The sequence below is a fragment of the Scomber scombrus genome, chromosome 8 (assembly GCF_963691925.1).
Source record: "Scomber scombrus chromosome 8, fScoSco1.1, whole genome shotgun sequence".
Classification (NCBI taxonomy): domain Eukaryota; kingdom Metazoa; phylum Chordata; class Actinopteri; order Scombriformes; family Scombridae; genus Scomber; species Scomber scombrus.
The window spans coordinates 23,896,674-23,913,624 of NC_084977.1; the positions used below are offsets into that span (position 1 = coordinate 23,896,674).

At 39.8% G+C, this 16,951-nt stretch overlaps 2 protein-coding genes across 10 annotated transcripts in view; one reads left to right on the forward strand and one right to left on the reverse strand.

The window, feature by feature from the left end:
• Nucleotides 1-16,951, reverse strand: part of ak4 (adenylate kinase 4) — a 439,278-nt gene that overhangs the window by 187,390 nt on the left and 234,937 nt on the right. The gene's annotated exons all lie outside the window — the stretch shown is intronic.
• sgip1a (SH3GL interacting endocytic adaptor 1a) overlaps nt 8,111-16,951 on the forward strand; it is a 59,694-nt gene continuing 50,853 nt past the window's right edge. For 8 of the 9 annotated variants that reach the window (XR_009925447.1, XM_062424927.1, XM_062424934.1 and 5 more), the window contains exons 1-2: nt 8,111-8,411; nt 9,286-9,330. Coding sequence is in view for 8 of the 9 variants with exons in the window: in XM_062424927.1 (XP_062280911.1) it covers nt 9,321-9,330 (10 nt within the window). In the remaining variant the exon portion in view is untranslated. Of the gene's footprint in view, nt 8,412-8,595; nt 9,331-16,951 lie in introns of those variants that run through there. The other variant, XM_062424928.1, reaches the window with a different exon arrangement.

Here is a 16,951-nt window from a genome sequence, read left to right on the forward strand (position 1 = left end):
TTGAGCGATGTTAGTGTCTGCTGTCAGTGAACTTGATGCTAGATGTTAAGAGAAATGGTGGCCTTCTCTCTTCACATTGGCTTAGTTCTCATCAGTGTTTAGTCATGTGCCACTGGGCTTTCTATACTCCTGTAGCTCAAGGGATTGGATTTGGTTAAAGATTCTTCTTTTATAAATCTTGGGGCTTCTTGAAATTAAAGTGTTGATCGAAGTCCTGCATGGAGGCACAACTTTTTTTTATTGTGATGCAATGCAGTGTTATTCACCCTGTTGTTTAGTGGTTTTCCCACTGGCGCTGTAATTGTGTTTTTGACTGTTGATTAATCATTCGGTACGTTAAATAATTATCTTTAAATACATCTTACATCCCTGCAGCCTAAATTGATGCCAGATTTCTTATTTTGTCGGACCAAGAGTCAAAAATCCCAAAGATAGTTACTATTAACCATGAGATGCAACTGAGAAAAGCAACAAATCCTCACATTTGTATGTTTGTAGCTGTAAATGTTTGATATTTTTATTTGACTAATAATCATATTTTGCAATTTCATGTATTCTTTGTTGATTGTCTCGATCATCACAATAGTTCAGCACTAGCTGTTACTAGTGCAAAGTGAGCACAATTTGTGCAAGGTTGCTATTTTGGGGGAGTTGGAGATGGAACTAGAACACATTTGATAAATGATAAGCAAAGCAGGGACCTGAACTGGCATCACCATAGCTCATCCTCCACTCCCAGTGGTTCTTTACTTGCCAGATGATAACTGCAGTGTGCTGCTAAGTGCAGCTTTCCCCTCTCAACCATGTTCATACAGTTACAGAGTGATGACCCATTTTAATTTGTCTTGTGGTTTTTGCTGATGGTAAAAAAACGTTTTGGACTTGCAAACAGACGTCTAGAGACGTCACTGAAAAATTGGCAGATCAGGGCAAGACTGCCCCCCACAGGTGAAAGGCTGCAGCAAAGGTGGAGAGAAAATAGGTCAGAGGGAGGCGGATGGAGGGTGTATGTGAGTGGGTGGATGTAAAGTTGCGGGGATAGATAGAGACAAATATAAAGAATAATAATAAACAACTTTATTTCTATAGCACATTTCAAAACTGAATTTATAAAGTGCTTCACACAATGCAATATTAAAAGTATAACATATACAAAACACAATAAAACAACAATCAAGCATAAATAGAGCAGCAATTATACAATATTATTTTTATTTAACCTTTATTTAAATCTCGAGAGGATCATTGAGGGCTAATTTTCAATGATGTCAAGAGCACAGAAGAACAAAGAAACAAGCGACAACAAAAACAAACGTTAAAAACAGTTACATTCAAAAGCAGAGTAGCTGGAGATCATATTTTTAAATTGGTCTGTGGTAATTGTGTTGAGTTTGAGTGTCTGTTGTAAAGTATTCCAGGAAGATGCAGCAGAGGAACTGAAAGTTTGACCAAATTCAGTGTTAGTCCGGGTAACATTGAACATTAAATAATCACTTGAACGTGTTGAGTAGTTAACATGAGACCAATTTAATAAAGTGCTGATGTATGATGGCATGTTTGTGACTTTGTGAATGTATTATAAAAATGCCTGACTGTACAAGAAGTTTTTTAAAACGAGGCACCGACTCAGCATACTTGATGAGGGGTAGTTTGTTCCACAGCATCGGGGCAACAACAGTAAAAGTGTGGTCTCATTTGGTCTTAAGTCTGGACCTTGGAATGTGTAAGAACATCTGATTTTCAGATATGAGGGATGTTGGTACGTAATAAGGTGTGAGAAGTTCAGAAATGCACAGTGGAGCCAGACCATGTAGGATTTGAAGGTTATTAGTAAAATTTTGAATTGGATTCTAAAACGGGAACCAGTGTAATTCTGCCAGGAGAGGAGTGATATGTTCTCTACGATGAGTCTACTGCTGGGACACTGTTGCATCATTATGACATGTGAATAGTGAATTGCAGTAGTCCAGACAGGAGAAAATGAAGGTGTGAATGAGTTGTTCAATTATGTTTTTTTGGGATCATTTTATTGCATGGTAAAGAATGGAAGACAGCACAACAACATAGGTAATGAGTTTGGGATAGAAAAATTGAGTTTTTTTGTTGCATCTGTTGCTTTCGAAAGCTTACTTTACACAGGTTTCTGCCATCTGTGTGGTATATAAAATGTGCCATAATAAGAACATCCTTGCCCATAGTTTATTTCTGAATAATAACTGCTGCCTGTCTAAATGCAAAGGGTACGGTGCCACTCTCAGGAGAGAGTGTTTTACTGAGATAAGAACCCAGGACTCTCTAGTACTTTGCTTAAATGTGACAGTAAATGTCATTGCAGGTATCAAGCTTATATTTTTAAAGCTAAATTGTGATTGCTTATTTGTACCACCAGGGACTGTCTCTAATACTGGGGTTAGGATTTCAGTGAACCAGTCTGAATGTGATTGTGCAGGTACTGTATCGATCATAAAAAGATGACAATTTTTACCTGGATTCCTTTTTAACTGTGTGAATGTGTGTGTCTTTTTGATAGATGCCATTGCCAAACTGCTTATTTTTTCAAAGGGTAACTATTTGTGAGGGGATGAGCACTGTGTTAAAGTGAACAGCAGATGGCGTCGACAGCATGTGTCATTTTTAGACTTTCATTGAGAAATAAATTAACAGTGATTGCATTTGCCAAATTACATTTTTTAGCTCCTGGTTTTTTTAATCTAATTTCTAACATTCAGAAGAAAAAAAAATCAAACAATTAGACTTAGTTTGTATCAGCCCAAATATTTAAGAAGTGTTCTGCCAGTGATGTGCAGCTGAATCAGGTGTTTAGGTCCAGGATAGAAAACTTGAGAGGTGAAAACACTGGAACACACTGATTTACTACTTTAATAGTGCAAACAGATTAACATTTTGACACTACTGTGTCTTCAGCAGAGCCAAAAAAATACAAATTGACTTGTGATTGTTGTTGTCTTCGTGCATATTTCACCATGATTTCATACCTGAAGTAGTATAGGTTAACTGGAATTGGATTTTACTCCTGAAAATTGCAAAAATGGCTCTTTTTCACATGCAGGAAGAGTTGATAGAGTTGTAACAAGAACCTGAATTCAAAAGAACATTAAGTCAGTATAAAGTAATACACACATGATGTATAGCTGGCTCATTCACATGAAACATGCAGAAAAACAGTATGTGAAATCTATTACTTACATACAGTCTAAAATACTTGTCTTGCGTTAGTACTCCAGAATTTGTACATGATTAAGGAAAACTATTCACAATATGCATGTTTATCTGCGTATACATGTTGACCTTCAGTGACTGATTACTCTGGACCAAATGCCTGCTGTGCCACATTACTATTCTCCACAGGTCGTGCTGGTGTATACTGGTAGGTATGCCTTTGCCAGTGCAGTTGCAGTTGTTAATGTATGTGCTGGTATGCATCAGTGTGTGTGCCCTCTCAGCAGTTCAGACAGACAGAGTCCTTGGTTAGTCCTCAACCGTGTGTCCTTCCTCTCTTTTCCAGCAGACCATCTTTGTCCTCGGTTCATTCTTTTCCCTTCTCATCTCTCTGTCTGGCCGGGGTAAGAGGTCCATGGAGACAACTGTAAATGGCTGAGGAGCTGTGTACCGGCTGGTTTCGCATCATTGCAGGTACAGTAAGTGAAACACATTTCTTTGTTCGACAGGACTATATCCGCTGAGCAGTGAGAATGCAGATTGTCAATATTCCTGAAAATGAGGGCTATAAGTCACTTGTCTTTTTCTTTTTCCTTGTGTTTATATGCTCAGAGGGTATATTCTAGATCATCTGATTTCTGTGTTGAAATGCGTTGTGAGTGTATTAACTTATACTGTAAGTGTGATTACTTGTGATCATTCACCTTCATTTTTTTTGTTGACCTTATTTTTATTTTATTGCTATATGTGGATGTGTGTGTTTGCATGCTCATGTATATTTGTGTGTATGTGCGTGTGCACTGTGTAGTGTGTCCTTTCAGAAGGTGCATCAGCAACAGAAAGTCTGATGCTGTAATTAAAAGAGAGTACAGTAGTGAGGGGGGAAGCAGGGCATCCAGAAAGCAAGATAGATAACGACAAGAATATGCATTTATCATCACACACAGTTAATTTTCCTAGAGCTGCATGCTCCACTACTTTCTCTTGCTCTTCTTTGCTGTCTACTATATTTTGTCAGATCTGGCAGATTGTTGTCTGCCTGTCAGATCTGCTGGCCTGCTATGTAATGTACTGTAGTCAATAGGATCATAGCCCAGGTCACCATGTTGATTTTAAGGTAGAGTCAGTGATTCTGCAGAAAGATTGTTCTGTACACTTTTTGTTAAATTCAGCAACTATCTCATCGTCTGCTAGTTATCCGTTCTGTCGGTGCGCTGACCCCCCCCGTTTATACACAGCATTGCCTCTGTAAAAGAAACAAACAAAGCAGCTCGGACTGAGCTAAAAGACTCTATTCCAGCCAGCAGGAAGAGTTCATGCTCATGCACAGGACAGGGGGAAGTCATCAGAGCAGCTCTTTGTATGCAGACATGATAGTCTTCTGTTTCCAGCACACATTGAATGGTGGGGGAGGGCTGGGGAACTTATGAAATATATCAATCCACACTGGGGCTGAGCTTATGAAAGAGCATGCAGGGAGGGTGTTATTTGTTTGGATGTATAGTTTAAATATCAGCAGCCTTTATCCAGAATGACTGACTCTGCTATTAACATTGTAAAGTTAAATTGATGTAAATTTTCACTGTGACAAAAGACAAAGATGTTGCCCTTAATTTGTATTTTTTTAAGCTCCTGTTTGTATTTCACTGGATTATAGTGTTACATGACATGTCCATCACATGACATACTGAAGTTCACAAGGACAGCATCAGCAAAAACAAAATTTAAAGCTATAGCAGTCAAAAGTAAAGTGACATACTGAGGAATACTAAAGCTGTTTTTTAGTGTATTTTTAGTTATAATGGCCTGACCGGCCTACTGACCGCTAGTGATTATCTGTTTGTGAGTTATGAAGTCAGTAATGTTAGCAACATACTAACCTAGACATAACCAATAGTATACAGTGTAGAATTTATTGGGCTGTCTAAATGTAGGGTTGTAAAGTGTTAACTGTGAACTGAAACATACGGTCTACAGATGTTTCATCTATGACTGAACTGTCTTTTTACATCTGGGTCTACACTCTTTAACTATATCCAAAACCATCAATATAACCTCATTACAAGAAAAGTTCAGATCTGAATATGTTCTCAACAGATAGGTTTGATTATTTCAGGCATTTTACTTTTCGCTACCTCCTTTAAGACTTTCAACACATACTTTACAAATGTCAGAGGGCCTGTTAATTTATTTTCTTTTTCACTATATTTTCATCCATTTCACCACAGTATTCTCTAAAAATATCACTCACAATTACCAGTTTTATAAACCTTCATTCATTTTTGGCTCAGTTTGAAGTTTCCATTCTTACAGCAAATAAAACTTCTTGTCCTCTGCATCTGAACTCTGGTAGATTGTAAAGGTCTTACTGTGAAAAGTTTACTTCAGTCAACAAAACTAGACAGGGTTTTACATTATTCAGATTTTTCTTCACACAATAAAAATGTAATAAATTAGATCAAATTATTTATTTAAAAAATCATGTAAAATTAAAGTCTCATGATGACATTCATACAGGAGTTAGTCCAACTTTTTGTCAAACTTAGATGTGTTTATAGCCTTTGTTAAGGTGGTTTTACATAGCGGTATATAGCACACAGACAAAATAGTGTGACAATTTTGCGAGTTGTTGTGCAATATGTTTAGGTAGGATTGAATTTTGGACAATATTATTGTGGTTAAAAAGTGTGCAAAATTACATAAATGGCACCCCTCCCTGATAAATTGTGCAAATGCTCACTTTGGTGGTTGTGACGTTATGTGCTTCTCCATAGTAAAAGGCAGAACTGTATGTGTTTATTCATACCGCTCCACTCCTGCCGCTCCAAAACATAGCTTAAAGGGCATTAGGCTTTATTTAGCAAATCCCCCTCCCTTCCTCTCCCTTTATTCTACACTCCTCCACTAGCTGTCGTGGTAGCATGAGTCAGCTACATAATCACAGTGCATACCTTTTTTATTTGCACAAGTAATCAGTCACATATCAGCTTTGTCAGCACAGACGTGCCCAGTACAGTATTTAGATGGTATTACAGTACACTGTATGAGCAAATATCCACAGCTCCTCACTAGTGAAGCCACAACACCCATGCAATCTTAGGTATCCTGCCTGAGTGTAAATGAACACTAGATGGCAGTACAGGAGAATTTGCTGTTTGTCAAGAGGGTATGAGACAAGAGGTGTTATGTATAAGAAAATGAAAGGAGAGAAAAAGTGATGGGAAAAAGATATGAAGAGTAAGCATTAAGTAGAACAGAAGCCAAAAGAAGGGGAGGGAACAGAAACAATCAAAAAGGAGAGAGGCCAGGGAAGTGAGTAAATGCAGCTCTGGAGTAAGTGAGAGAATGAAAGATGAGGGCTAAGGGAGTTAAAGCTAGGGGCAGGATTGGAGGGTGGGCACCTCTCCTTGGGAGCATCTGCTGGGTGTTGAGACAGAGGAACCGGGCAGGGAGAGACAGAGGGATGAAAGGGGGGAGGAGGCAAGTGACAGAGTGGGCCACATGAAGACAGCTTGACAAAAATAACAGGATGAAAACAGGGAAAAGGGGAAAGTCAGCAATTGAAAAGGGAAGAGGTAGTGATATATGATCAAGAGAAAGACATTTGGGGTGGAGGGGGGCTAACATCACATGGGCTTAAGCATGATTTAGGAGGATACATCGGGCATGTAGAGGCACATGGCTGGCTCTCGTTAAAGCATGACAGAAGAAAGAAGTGGGGGAGAGAGGTACTCTGTTACTCTGGAGAAAATGAAAATGCACAAACAACCAGTGTTGACAGTAAACATCCATATGTGTTAATACAAATGTAAAGTGTATACAATACCCATACACCTTTATCTCTGTCAGCCTCTAAGACTGAATATTTTGTTTATTTTCCAATTACGTATAACTTATTATTTTTTGTGTGAACTGATACAAAAATGATTACACAAATTTTCTAGTAATACACAATCTATCAGTCATGCACAATCTGGATAGGGAAGAAATGAATCTGAAGAAATGCACTCTAAATTGTTTTTAAACATCATTATGAAACAGTACTTATGTTCAGTTCACTCAGAAAGTTTTCTTACAGATTGCTTGCCAATTTTAATCAGACTCACTGAGTAATATTCAGAAACACGACAGGAAAAATGACTCTCAGCCTGTGGTTCAAAGGACTATAGTATCAATTTATTCTGTGTGTGTCTTATTTCTGTGTTCAATGTTAGATTTCCAGTGCAGGGAGACCCCAAGGACATTCAGTAATTGTGGGGTTCTTTCATGGACCCTCTAAAAAGCCAGTGAGGATTCCTTAGCAAACACAGGTCTGTGATTGATAGCATTTACTTAAGTAGTGTATGGACAAACTGTGCACCACTAGTCATCATTGTCATCATTCTGTTTGTTGGTTTCCTTTTATTAATTACATTTTTACCCATTTTGCTTTTTACATTTTTATGTTAATTTTTCTTACAGTCGTATTTTCTTTGTTGTCATATGTACCTTATTGCTTTCCAGATAAAATACATACTAGTAATTACATAATATTACAGATACACAAAACAGGACACTGCAATTACTACAGCTAATGATTAGTACAATGATAGAGTAGAAATATTCATTACTGGTTCTTGGCCAAATGTCACTTTACTGTTTCTTTTCTTGTTGTTGTTTTCCAGATTTGCCTAATTGTAAGTCTCATCTGCTCTTTGGTATGTACACATACCCCACCCCCCCTCTTTTTCTCTCCACCTTCTCATAGAAAATGAATCAGTACACACACACAAGCACGTACCCCTCTCCTGGGGCCAGTCTGTCATCAGCCCTTCCCGCTTGTGGGTTGCATTTGTAGCCTGCGTTGCCATGACGTCACAGCGATTGATCCTCGTCCCCAGTGCAGTGGGAAAGCACTGAGGCAGAGATAGAGATAGACAGCACAGTGAAACACAGGTCGGCACAGTGAGGGGAAGGTGGGAGGGAACGGCGAGAGGAGGAGAGAAAGAAAGGGCAGAGTGAAACCACACTGTTATTCTAAAGAGGGCGGGATCCAGAGGCAGGCACACACGAGCAGCTACTACAGGAATAGTCACTGCGTGAGAAGGCACACATTTTGTGCAGTTGTAATAGAGTCTGTGTCTGTGCTAAACATGGGTTGTCACTTGGCTCACACCTGCACGTTATTCTCTCCGTGAACAAATAATTGTCATTCACCACTGGGCAGGCTCGGCACACTGCACTGACATAAGGTAGGGTGAAGGGGAGGGGTGCATGTTTGTGTGTGTGCACGTGTATTTTGTGCAGTTATGTGTCCTGTGTATGTACTTGTGCATGTCTGTCGGCTTTGTCTGTGCCTATATTTGTATGTCTAAATGTGTGTGTGTGTGTGTGTGTGTGTGTGTGTGTGTATTTAGTGTATGCGAACCATTATTTGTTAAGCAAGAGAGGTTACTAATGTAGTGTTCTCTTGGGCTATGGTGTCAGGAGATTCAAGCTGTAAGCCATGTGACTCGACAAACAGCTGCAGGGATTGGCTGAGCCCATCTATGACCTCAGCAAACTGCCTCCGCCCCCTTCTCCACACTACCACCCCCCCACCCCCTGCCAAACACACATGCACACACACATACACACACACAAACTCCCTCCCACCCTCTCAGTCTCTCTGCCTCTCTCCCTCTCTCTACCCTGCCTCATTTATTTATTTATTTATTTTCCTCCAGTTAGCTTTTCCCCCACCTCTCAGCATCCTCGGCTGAATGTGTATGTTAGAGCCGCAGTAGCAGCAGCAGGAGCAGGAGCAGGAGCAGCAGTAGAAGCATCCATGGCTTAAGCCCCAGCTCTGATCGGCAGCTAGCCCAGCCAGGCCCCTACCCCTCCTCTCTCTTCTCTCTCTCCCTCTCTCTCTCTCTCTCTCTCTCTCTCTCTTTCTATCTCTCTCTGTATCTCTCTCCCTCTTTGGCTAGTTGACAGGCGACGTCTGGGGGTGTCGGAGGCTCACAGTTAGCCAGGGCGTTAGCCACACGCACACGGCTGCTCTGCTGCCCATCAATTCTACTGTATCTTTCTGGTAACCGGGGGCTTCTTCTCTTCTCCCCCCCACACCTCCTGCTTTCATTTCAGGATCCTTGGAGATAGAGGAATGCAAATCTGCAACCATGATGGAAGGTACGATGACATTTTTGTTTAATATGCTGTACCCCTTTCTGTTGTAATTCAGGGTAATCCCCCTTTATGTCCTTGTCCTACACTGCTTCATCCGCTGTGAAGCGTGTGTGTGTTTGGGAGGTTCAAATGTCATAAGCTGGCCTGCTATTTTGAGTGCATACATTCCGGTGACTTGCATGTTATTCTTGGGAAACGGGCACAGACACTGAATGTCTACCACAGATGCACAATGGCGAGGCTAATTGAACCATGTATACCTTTTGTGAGTTTGTGTCTGTGTGTATATGTTGGTGTGTCCCCCCCACCCCCCTTTTTCCCACTTCCCATCGTAAAGGATTATTTGGATTTATTGTGCAGGAGGGCTTATGTGCCCAGCTGGCTCACTTGTATAAATTCTCTTTGTATGGCGTACTCTGAAACACATTCACACACACACACACACACACACACATAAATGCATAGTGCCGTATGACTCTGCTGTGTATCTGCTCATATTGCTATTTTACCAATCGTTCACATGTGAATTGCATATTTATTTGGGTGGGTGCATGTGTGCATCCGTGCCCACCCATGGTTGGACTGATCCATCATGTTAGGTTGAGCATAGTGTGTTTGAGTTTCATGTCCCTTTTAATTGATGGCATCATCAGGGGGAAGGCTAGTGATGTAGGAATGAATCCCTACAGCTCTGCAGCTGACACACGAAACTCTTCATCCGTTTCATATGATATCTTCTATTTATCATCTTTATTATTGTTTAGGCATACTATATTTAACATGTCAGGGTCATATTTGACCGGAACAACCTAGAAATGTTGCTCTTCACTGAGTCAACCTTGAATTATGTAAGCTTTCTGTCCATGATGCATGGGCAACATTTTGAGGCATAGTACATAGAATCAAACAAGCAGTATTAGCCATCTGCACATAAGTATATTTCCTCAAGATGATTATTTTTTGTCTGTGTTCCAAAAAGAAAGATGATTGTGTTCTTCAAGCCTGTTTATTCTGATGCATTGAGTGACTCCATCGCGGTGTGTCTGCTGCTTGGGAAGAATCTCTCTGTTTTTGTGTGTCTGTGGTTGTGTCTGTCTATCTGTGTTTAGGCAGGAACAATGTTATTGCCCTTTGCTCATGTGCTGTAGGCTCTCTTTGCCTTCTCACAAGCTTGCTTCATTGTACCAGTGGCCAGGTCATTTCATTCAGGAATAAAGAGTGTTACATACATAATGATTTGGACAGTAAATTTTAGTGACAGCAGTTTCCATTAATTTGCATTTGCTGGAAGTGTGTTGCTTCTTTTAAGATGCCATGGAGGATGTTGTTATGTTTGCTTAGCCAACATTTATACATTTTGAAGTTGCAGTTAAGCTATGAAATTTCATGAAAGTAGATTCATTCAGTAAATCAAACATCACTGTGCCACAGGGGAAATGTGGTTTGCAGACAGGTTAGAATAGCAGAGCAGTGAACTGGACATTAACACATATAAAAATAAAGGGTGCCATAGCATTGGTCTGACAGCCAATTATTCCAAAACCCAATAGTTTGAAATACTTTCCATTGGACCGAAGGCCCATTAGGTCAACATCCCACTATTCCAAAGGAGCAATGGGCCATCGGTGCAATGGGCATTCATTTTTGGGATAACCAGCTGATAACAGTCCAGTGGGACATCTATTGGGGTTTCGGAATAATGATAATTCGGACCATTGTACAGTCCCCAAATAAAGTAAAAAAACTAAATGGATCGCTGCCACATGCCATACAGTACATCCAAACAGGGACTTCTTACTAGGAGTGAAGCCAAATCTAAATACAGTATTTAGAGGAGCACAAATAGTGTTTTATTTTTCCTTCTGGAGCGTGTTGTAATGATGACAATCACACTAGTTTCTTCATTGTCATGCCACATACATCTGAGTATACAAACTACTGAGTAGCTTATAATTCAAATGATGATCATTATATAGAAGGCTACACCTTTTCTGCCCTTGGAGTATGGATGGAGCTATGTTTGCAGCACACAGCTACCTTTTGAACAGTGATGCCTAATAAGCTCATGCTCACTGCATAGGTCTAGATATGTGATTGATAATAATAAATCTAGGATCTCTGTGCATGATTAGAGAAGAATGAAGAGAACAGAACACAATAGCCAATAGTTAATGATCAACCTTGCCATAAAAAAAACAACTCATTCTGTTTTCCCCCTTTAGTATTTGGTGTTTATTAACTGGTAATTTCATTGGAGGTAAAGCATAGCTCTTGCATAGTGTTGATCAGCAAGATGGGATACTATTTGGTCTAAAAAGCTCTTTTCAAAGACCTTATGTTGTCTGCCTTCCATGTTGCATTGCATAGATGTATACAAATCCTTGATTCAGTGTCATGTACATTATTGTTTCCTGAAAAAATCAAATCAAATCAGAAAAACACGACTACTACACTGATAGAAACAGTTGGATTACACACTCCCTCCCTGCTTCGCCTACAAGTGTGCTGTCCTGTCATTGACTACATTTGTCACGAGCCAGGTGCCAGGCTATTAGGTAACAGTTGCAAGGGGAAAAAAACAGTCTGCAAACAGTGTCCCTTCCCTTTACATGGCTAGCACAGGCTTAGCATGGACTGTGTGAGTGCAGGATTACAGTCAGGTGTTAAAATTGGAAGCTAATCCTTGTTAGCTCTGCTTTTTAAAGTCCCATGCAATGGCCAGCATGGTTGTCCCTCAGTATCAGATGAGGTAGCAGACATTGGGAGATAACTCAATTTTAGTTCAAAAAGGACAGAAGCATGAATTTGATATTGATTTGTTTGTGCTAGTGTCAGAGATGACAACCCCTTCCCTTCAGACACAATGTAGTTAGCATATATAGACAGGGATGTTGTGCTAAATAAAACATTTGGTAAACTGTAACCTCTAAATGGCAATCAGCATGAAAACACTTGAAATAATGTAAATTACTTTCAGCAAAGCCAAAAAAATCATACTACAACATTTCTATGAGCTGTTTATTCCTTAAAAGACACCCTCCACCTATATTTTACATCAATATAATAGTGTTTACCATGATAATTTTCTGAATTAATATCTTTGGATCTGTGTTTGTGATGCTAAGTATGTGTATTTGATTGCCAGGCATTTAATAGTAACCGTTTGTCATTATAAAGTTCTACTAATAAGTTCTTATGTGCTTTCCTGTAATCACTAGAGCCTGAACTTGTGTGGTGAATATTTCACTGGAAGTTTACACGGCTATCCTTAAGGTAATTGTGCCAGTATAGCGTGGGTTTTGTGATCCCATTGGACTGTCAGGGTAGGAGCTAAAACAGGTGGTGGAGATATTAAGACAGAAATTCAAGTATTCTATTAAACTTAACTTCTAACTGTGTAACAGTGGTTTATCACTTGAAAACCAATGGATAGACTCTGCAGTTAATTGTGGATATTCCTGATCTCCAGAGGATGAATCCTAATGCACATAGTGACCCTCTGACTTTTCCTCTTGCACTACCAACACATCGAAACATCCCCTTGTACACAGCATCTAATAGACAGACTTCCATGACATGTTCTCATGCTCCCTAGAGCCTAAACATTTCACATATTAGGCACTTCCTCTATTTCCACTCATGGCCCAAAATGTAAACTTTGTGCAAAAAACATCTCACAATCATATTAGTAGATTGTTGTTTTAATGACCCCACAGCATTTCCTGTAGCACAGCAATCAGGAGAAGGTTAACATTATGGTCACAGCATAGATAAGACTTTTAGTCTATGAAAATAGTCTCGAAATTAGTATGTTGTTGTTAGTATGTCTTCAGTATATATAGTTAGTTTTTTGTTGATTCCATGCAACAATGTTGTGGGGTGTAATGAATATAGAGTCTCTCATGGCCACTAGCAGGTCTTCAGAGGTGTAGTCTTGTTAATCCTAGTTACTAGGAGTAGGAATCAGACTGTCACAGGGAGGCAGAGTACTTAGAGCTTGCCGGGCTGAAACTTGGATAAATCCTTAACTGGAATGCTGTGGAGCAGAGGTCAGAGAGGACGTTAGGCCATATGGTGGACTCCACCTCATTGCTTTCATGGTCTATTACCTCACTTTATTTTAAACCATAATGTCATAATTCCTTGCTTTTGTGTCATTGTAGTTGAGTTGGGGGTTGTCAAATTGCACATAATCAGTATGATTATACTGGTTGTGCCAAGAATCAATTAAGAACAAATTAAGCTCTGAATTCCCTGTCTTTGTTTCAGCTCATGTCATGCATACCAGTAAGGAGGGTCATGTCCACTGACTCAGCTTGTCAAAAGCATTACAGCATAAAATAACATCTCTTTCAGTTGTTGTAAGGAAAGAAACAGAGAGACCTGTTGTCTGTTTTCTATGCATCTAGTGCCAGCCCTTGGGCTGCAACCCATCACTATTATGAGCTTTGTCTTAACAGGATCATAATTCTATTGATAATACATATCTAATTAACACTGAAATACATTGGTTTGAGGATAGCCAGCTATTCATGTGCAAGCAGCGTCATGCATGAAGTACATACATTATTGGATTTTCTTTTGAGGCCTGCTGGCATGAGCAAAAAATGGAGTTGGCAGTCACAGTCATATATTCCAATTTTTCTCTTTTAAAGCCCCAAGTTGCATTAGGAGAATTAGTTTTTTGTTTCTGCCACACAAACTTCCTTAAACGTCGACAGCATTAGCTTACATCAACCGTATCATACAATAATTACAAACACGCAACTGTTCTAATCTAACAGACACAAACCCAGTGTCATTACCAAATGTTACCATTACAAATAAAAAAAAATTAAAAAAAACTTTATTGTGATCACTTCAAGAAGCCATGGAAGACAATCAGTGATGTCAAATAGTCAGCATTTCTGCAGTCAACTTTGCTCCATTTAACTGCATAGCAAATACGCTCCAACTCTCGCTCAGATGGACTTTTTGTAATGAGCGAGACAGAGGCTTCCAAGTGCAATTTTTCATTGATTTCTGTATAAATAGGTATTTGTTGTGTTTGAGTTAGCACAAAAAAGGATGGAGGTTACATAAGGCCTATTCAGTTGTTGTGGAATTGTTGATGTTATATGTTTCTTCTTGTAGCCGTTTGTGCAACGATTGCTGAATTGTCCCTGCCGCACACCCAAATGAGTAATTCAATGTTGTGTCATTGGTCAAATGCATAATTACTCATGCGGGCTGATGCATCGGAAACATCGGAGCCCTCAGTAGCCTGGGAGAGATTTTATAATGGTATGAAACAGAGCAGCATACCTTCTGTGAATGTGAAATGCAGAATGCATAATTGTATCTCCCTGCTGTCCATCATGTTGAATAAACTTAACAACTGGTGCCACTGATTCTTAGTGCTGTGGTCAAGAGTCTTGAATAAACCCAGCCTTACACAGACCCAAAAATCTACTGATCATTTTTCATGGAAGACATTTTGTGGTAATGGCGCCAATAGACAAGGCTACGTCTGACGTCAGTGTGAAATCTTAAAGAAGTGACAAGTCTGACTCACTTGCTATTAATAACACAACGGTGCATGGATGCTAACAGGACATTAGACAATGCCGGTATGAAGAACTCGTGGATGTGGATGTCTGCTAAATCATCAATGTGCTTGTTTGTGTGTGTGTCTTCTTCACAGAGTGTGGCAGACAGAGGAAAGCTCATTGTTAGATGTGTCACAGTAGAATGGGTCCATTGTGATTGTTCTTGACAATAAGTTTGACAGAGACCCAAATTAACTCTCCCATAACAAAGACACGCAGGGACAGAGATTGAGAAGAGGAGGAGGCAAAGGGAAAAGCAGTCAAAATGAATTGGCCTGTTCTTGTTTGCACTCTTCCTAACACCGTTTTCTTCCATTCATTCATTCATTCATAGGCACAGCAGCAGAGCAGCCTCACAACAACCCTCCCAAATTCCATCTTGTTCTCTATGCAGACACGCCCACTCACACTCAAACACTTATGCAATGATGCCTAAGATTCAGAGCCAGATAAACAGACATGTTTGTGTAATCCAGTGGCAGCTGGGGGAAGAGGGGTTTCTTCTCCAGTGTAATCAAACTGTTTCCTCTGAAAGACACATCAGATACACTCTGAGAAATGTCTCTTTCAAAAATGTTTACATGCGATGATAAACGCAACTTTTTGAGGTATTTTTTGCATTGGACAGGATCATTATTCAGTGTTTGATGATATGAACTAGTTAAAAAATGAACATTAAACCTGCACACTGTACATAATTTAGCAGGTAATTTTTCTTGCCTAATGATAATAAGAATCATTTTCCATGCAATAATTGCTTCTTATCTCCCCATCAGTGGCGTACTGATTTTATTCATATTGAAATGTTACACATAGCATGAGCAGGAATTAGCACATAGTGTTAACCAACACATTGTGTTAGCCCACACATAGTGTTAACCAACAGTCTAGGGATGCTGTTTGCAGCCTGACAGTGTCCACACATAGATTAGAGGAGCCTGCTGTCAAAACAGTAGGTGATTTTCTGTCAAAGATGTGTGGTCCAATTTAATCAGTGGCTATAGTTTTATCATAAGAAAACAGTCGAGTGTTGTGGCTGTTGCTAATGTCATCACTGTGATAGTGCCCTGGGTACCTTTGTGTCAGGGTTGATCTATGTTGATCCATTAACAAGAGGAAATCAGGCAAAATCTAATTAAATATATTTAAATGCCCCATTGATGACCTTCATGCTGTTGTGTTAATGTGAGAAGTAATACAAATCTTAGGGAGACATTGTTTTATCGTGTCTTTTTTACTGACTCTCCATCTTTGTGTCTGTTCATACTATACTGTAAAAACACACATTGCAGGGATATGTTAATGTCAGGGCCTAGGTCCTGTGCTAGCCTAACACCCTGGATTACACTGTCTCCCTGTATCTCTCTCTCTCTGTCCTTGCATAATACTGTCTTTTATAGAGTGCCATAGCAAGGAGAGCAATTCACAGTGCCCAATTAGAGGAGAGGCAGACAATGAAGGAGACACAGATAAACAACCTGACATAAGCAAAAGAAATAGAAAGGGAGAGAGTAGGGTATACTATAAAACCTTTGCCAAGAAGAAGCAGATAACAAAATGAGGAGAGGTGGAAATGGAAAAAGGAGATGAAGTGAGTTAAAATGTCTGAGTAGGATAGCGTGAGAGTGGAAGAGATACATGGAGAGCAGCAATGTGTGTCAGAGCCCCTGAGGGAGAGGGCAAGACAAATAGTCACAGAGGAAGGGGGGGGCGAGGACACTGTGATCATGAAAGGCCTGTATTTTGTTGTTTCACTTCCTTGTTCATCAGCTGCTTTTTTAAAATTGCACCAGCTTGTGTGGTGGCAGTGAGAATCATCAATTTTGCTATCATTTCTTTTATTCTGTTATAACTACAGCACCGTTCTATATCTGGATTCGCACCTCAGTTCAAAATGTCAAATGCTTCAGTTACATATTTATTTCTATTTCCACTCCTGCATGTGCAAAGAGAAAAAAAACAACACAGTCTTAGAAGGTTTACTAATGTGAGTTGTCTTGTGCTGTTGTTTACAGCAGTGGGTCCACCCAGGCCCC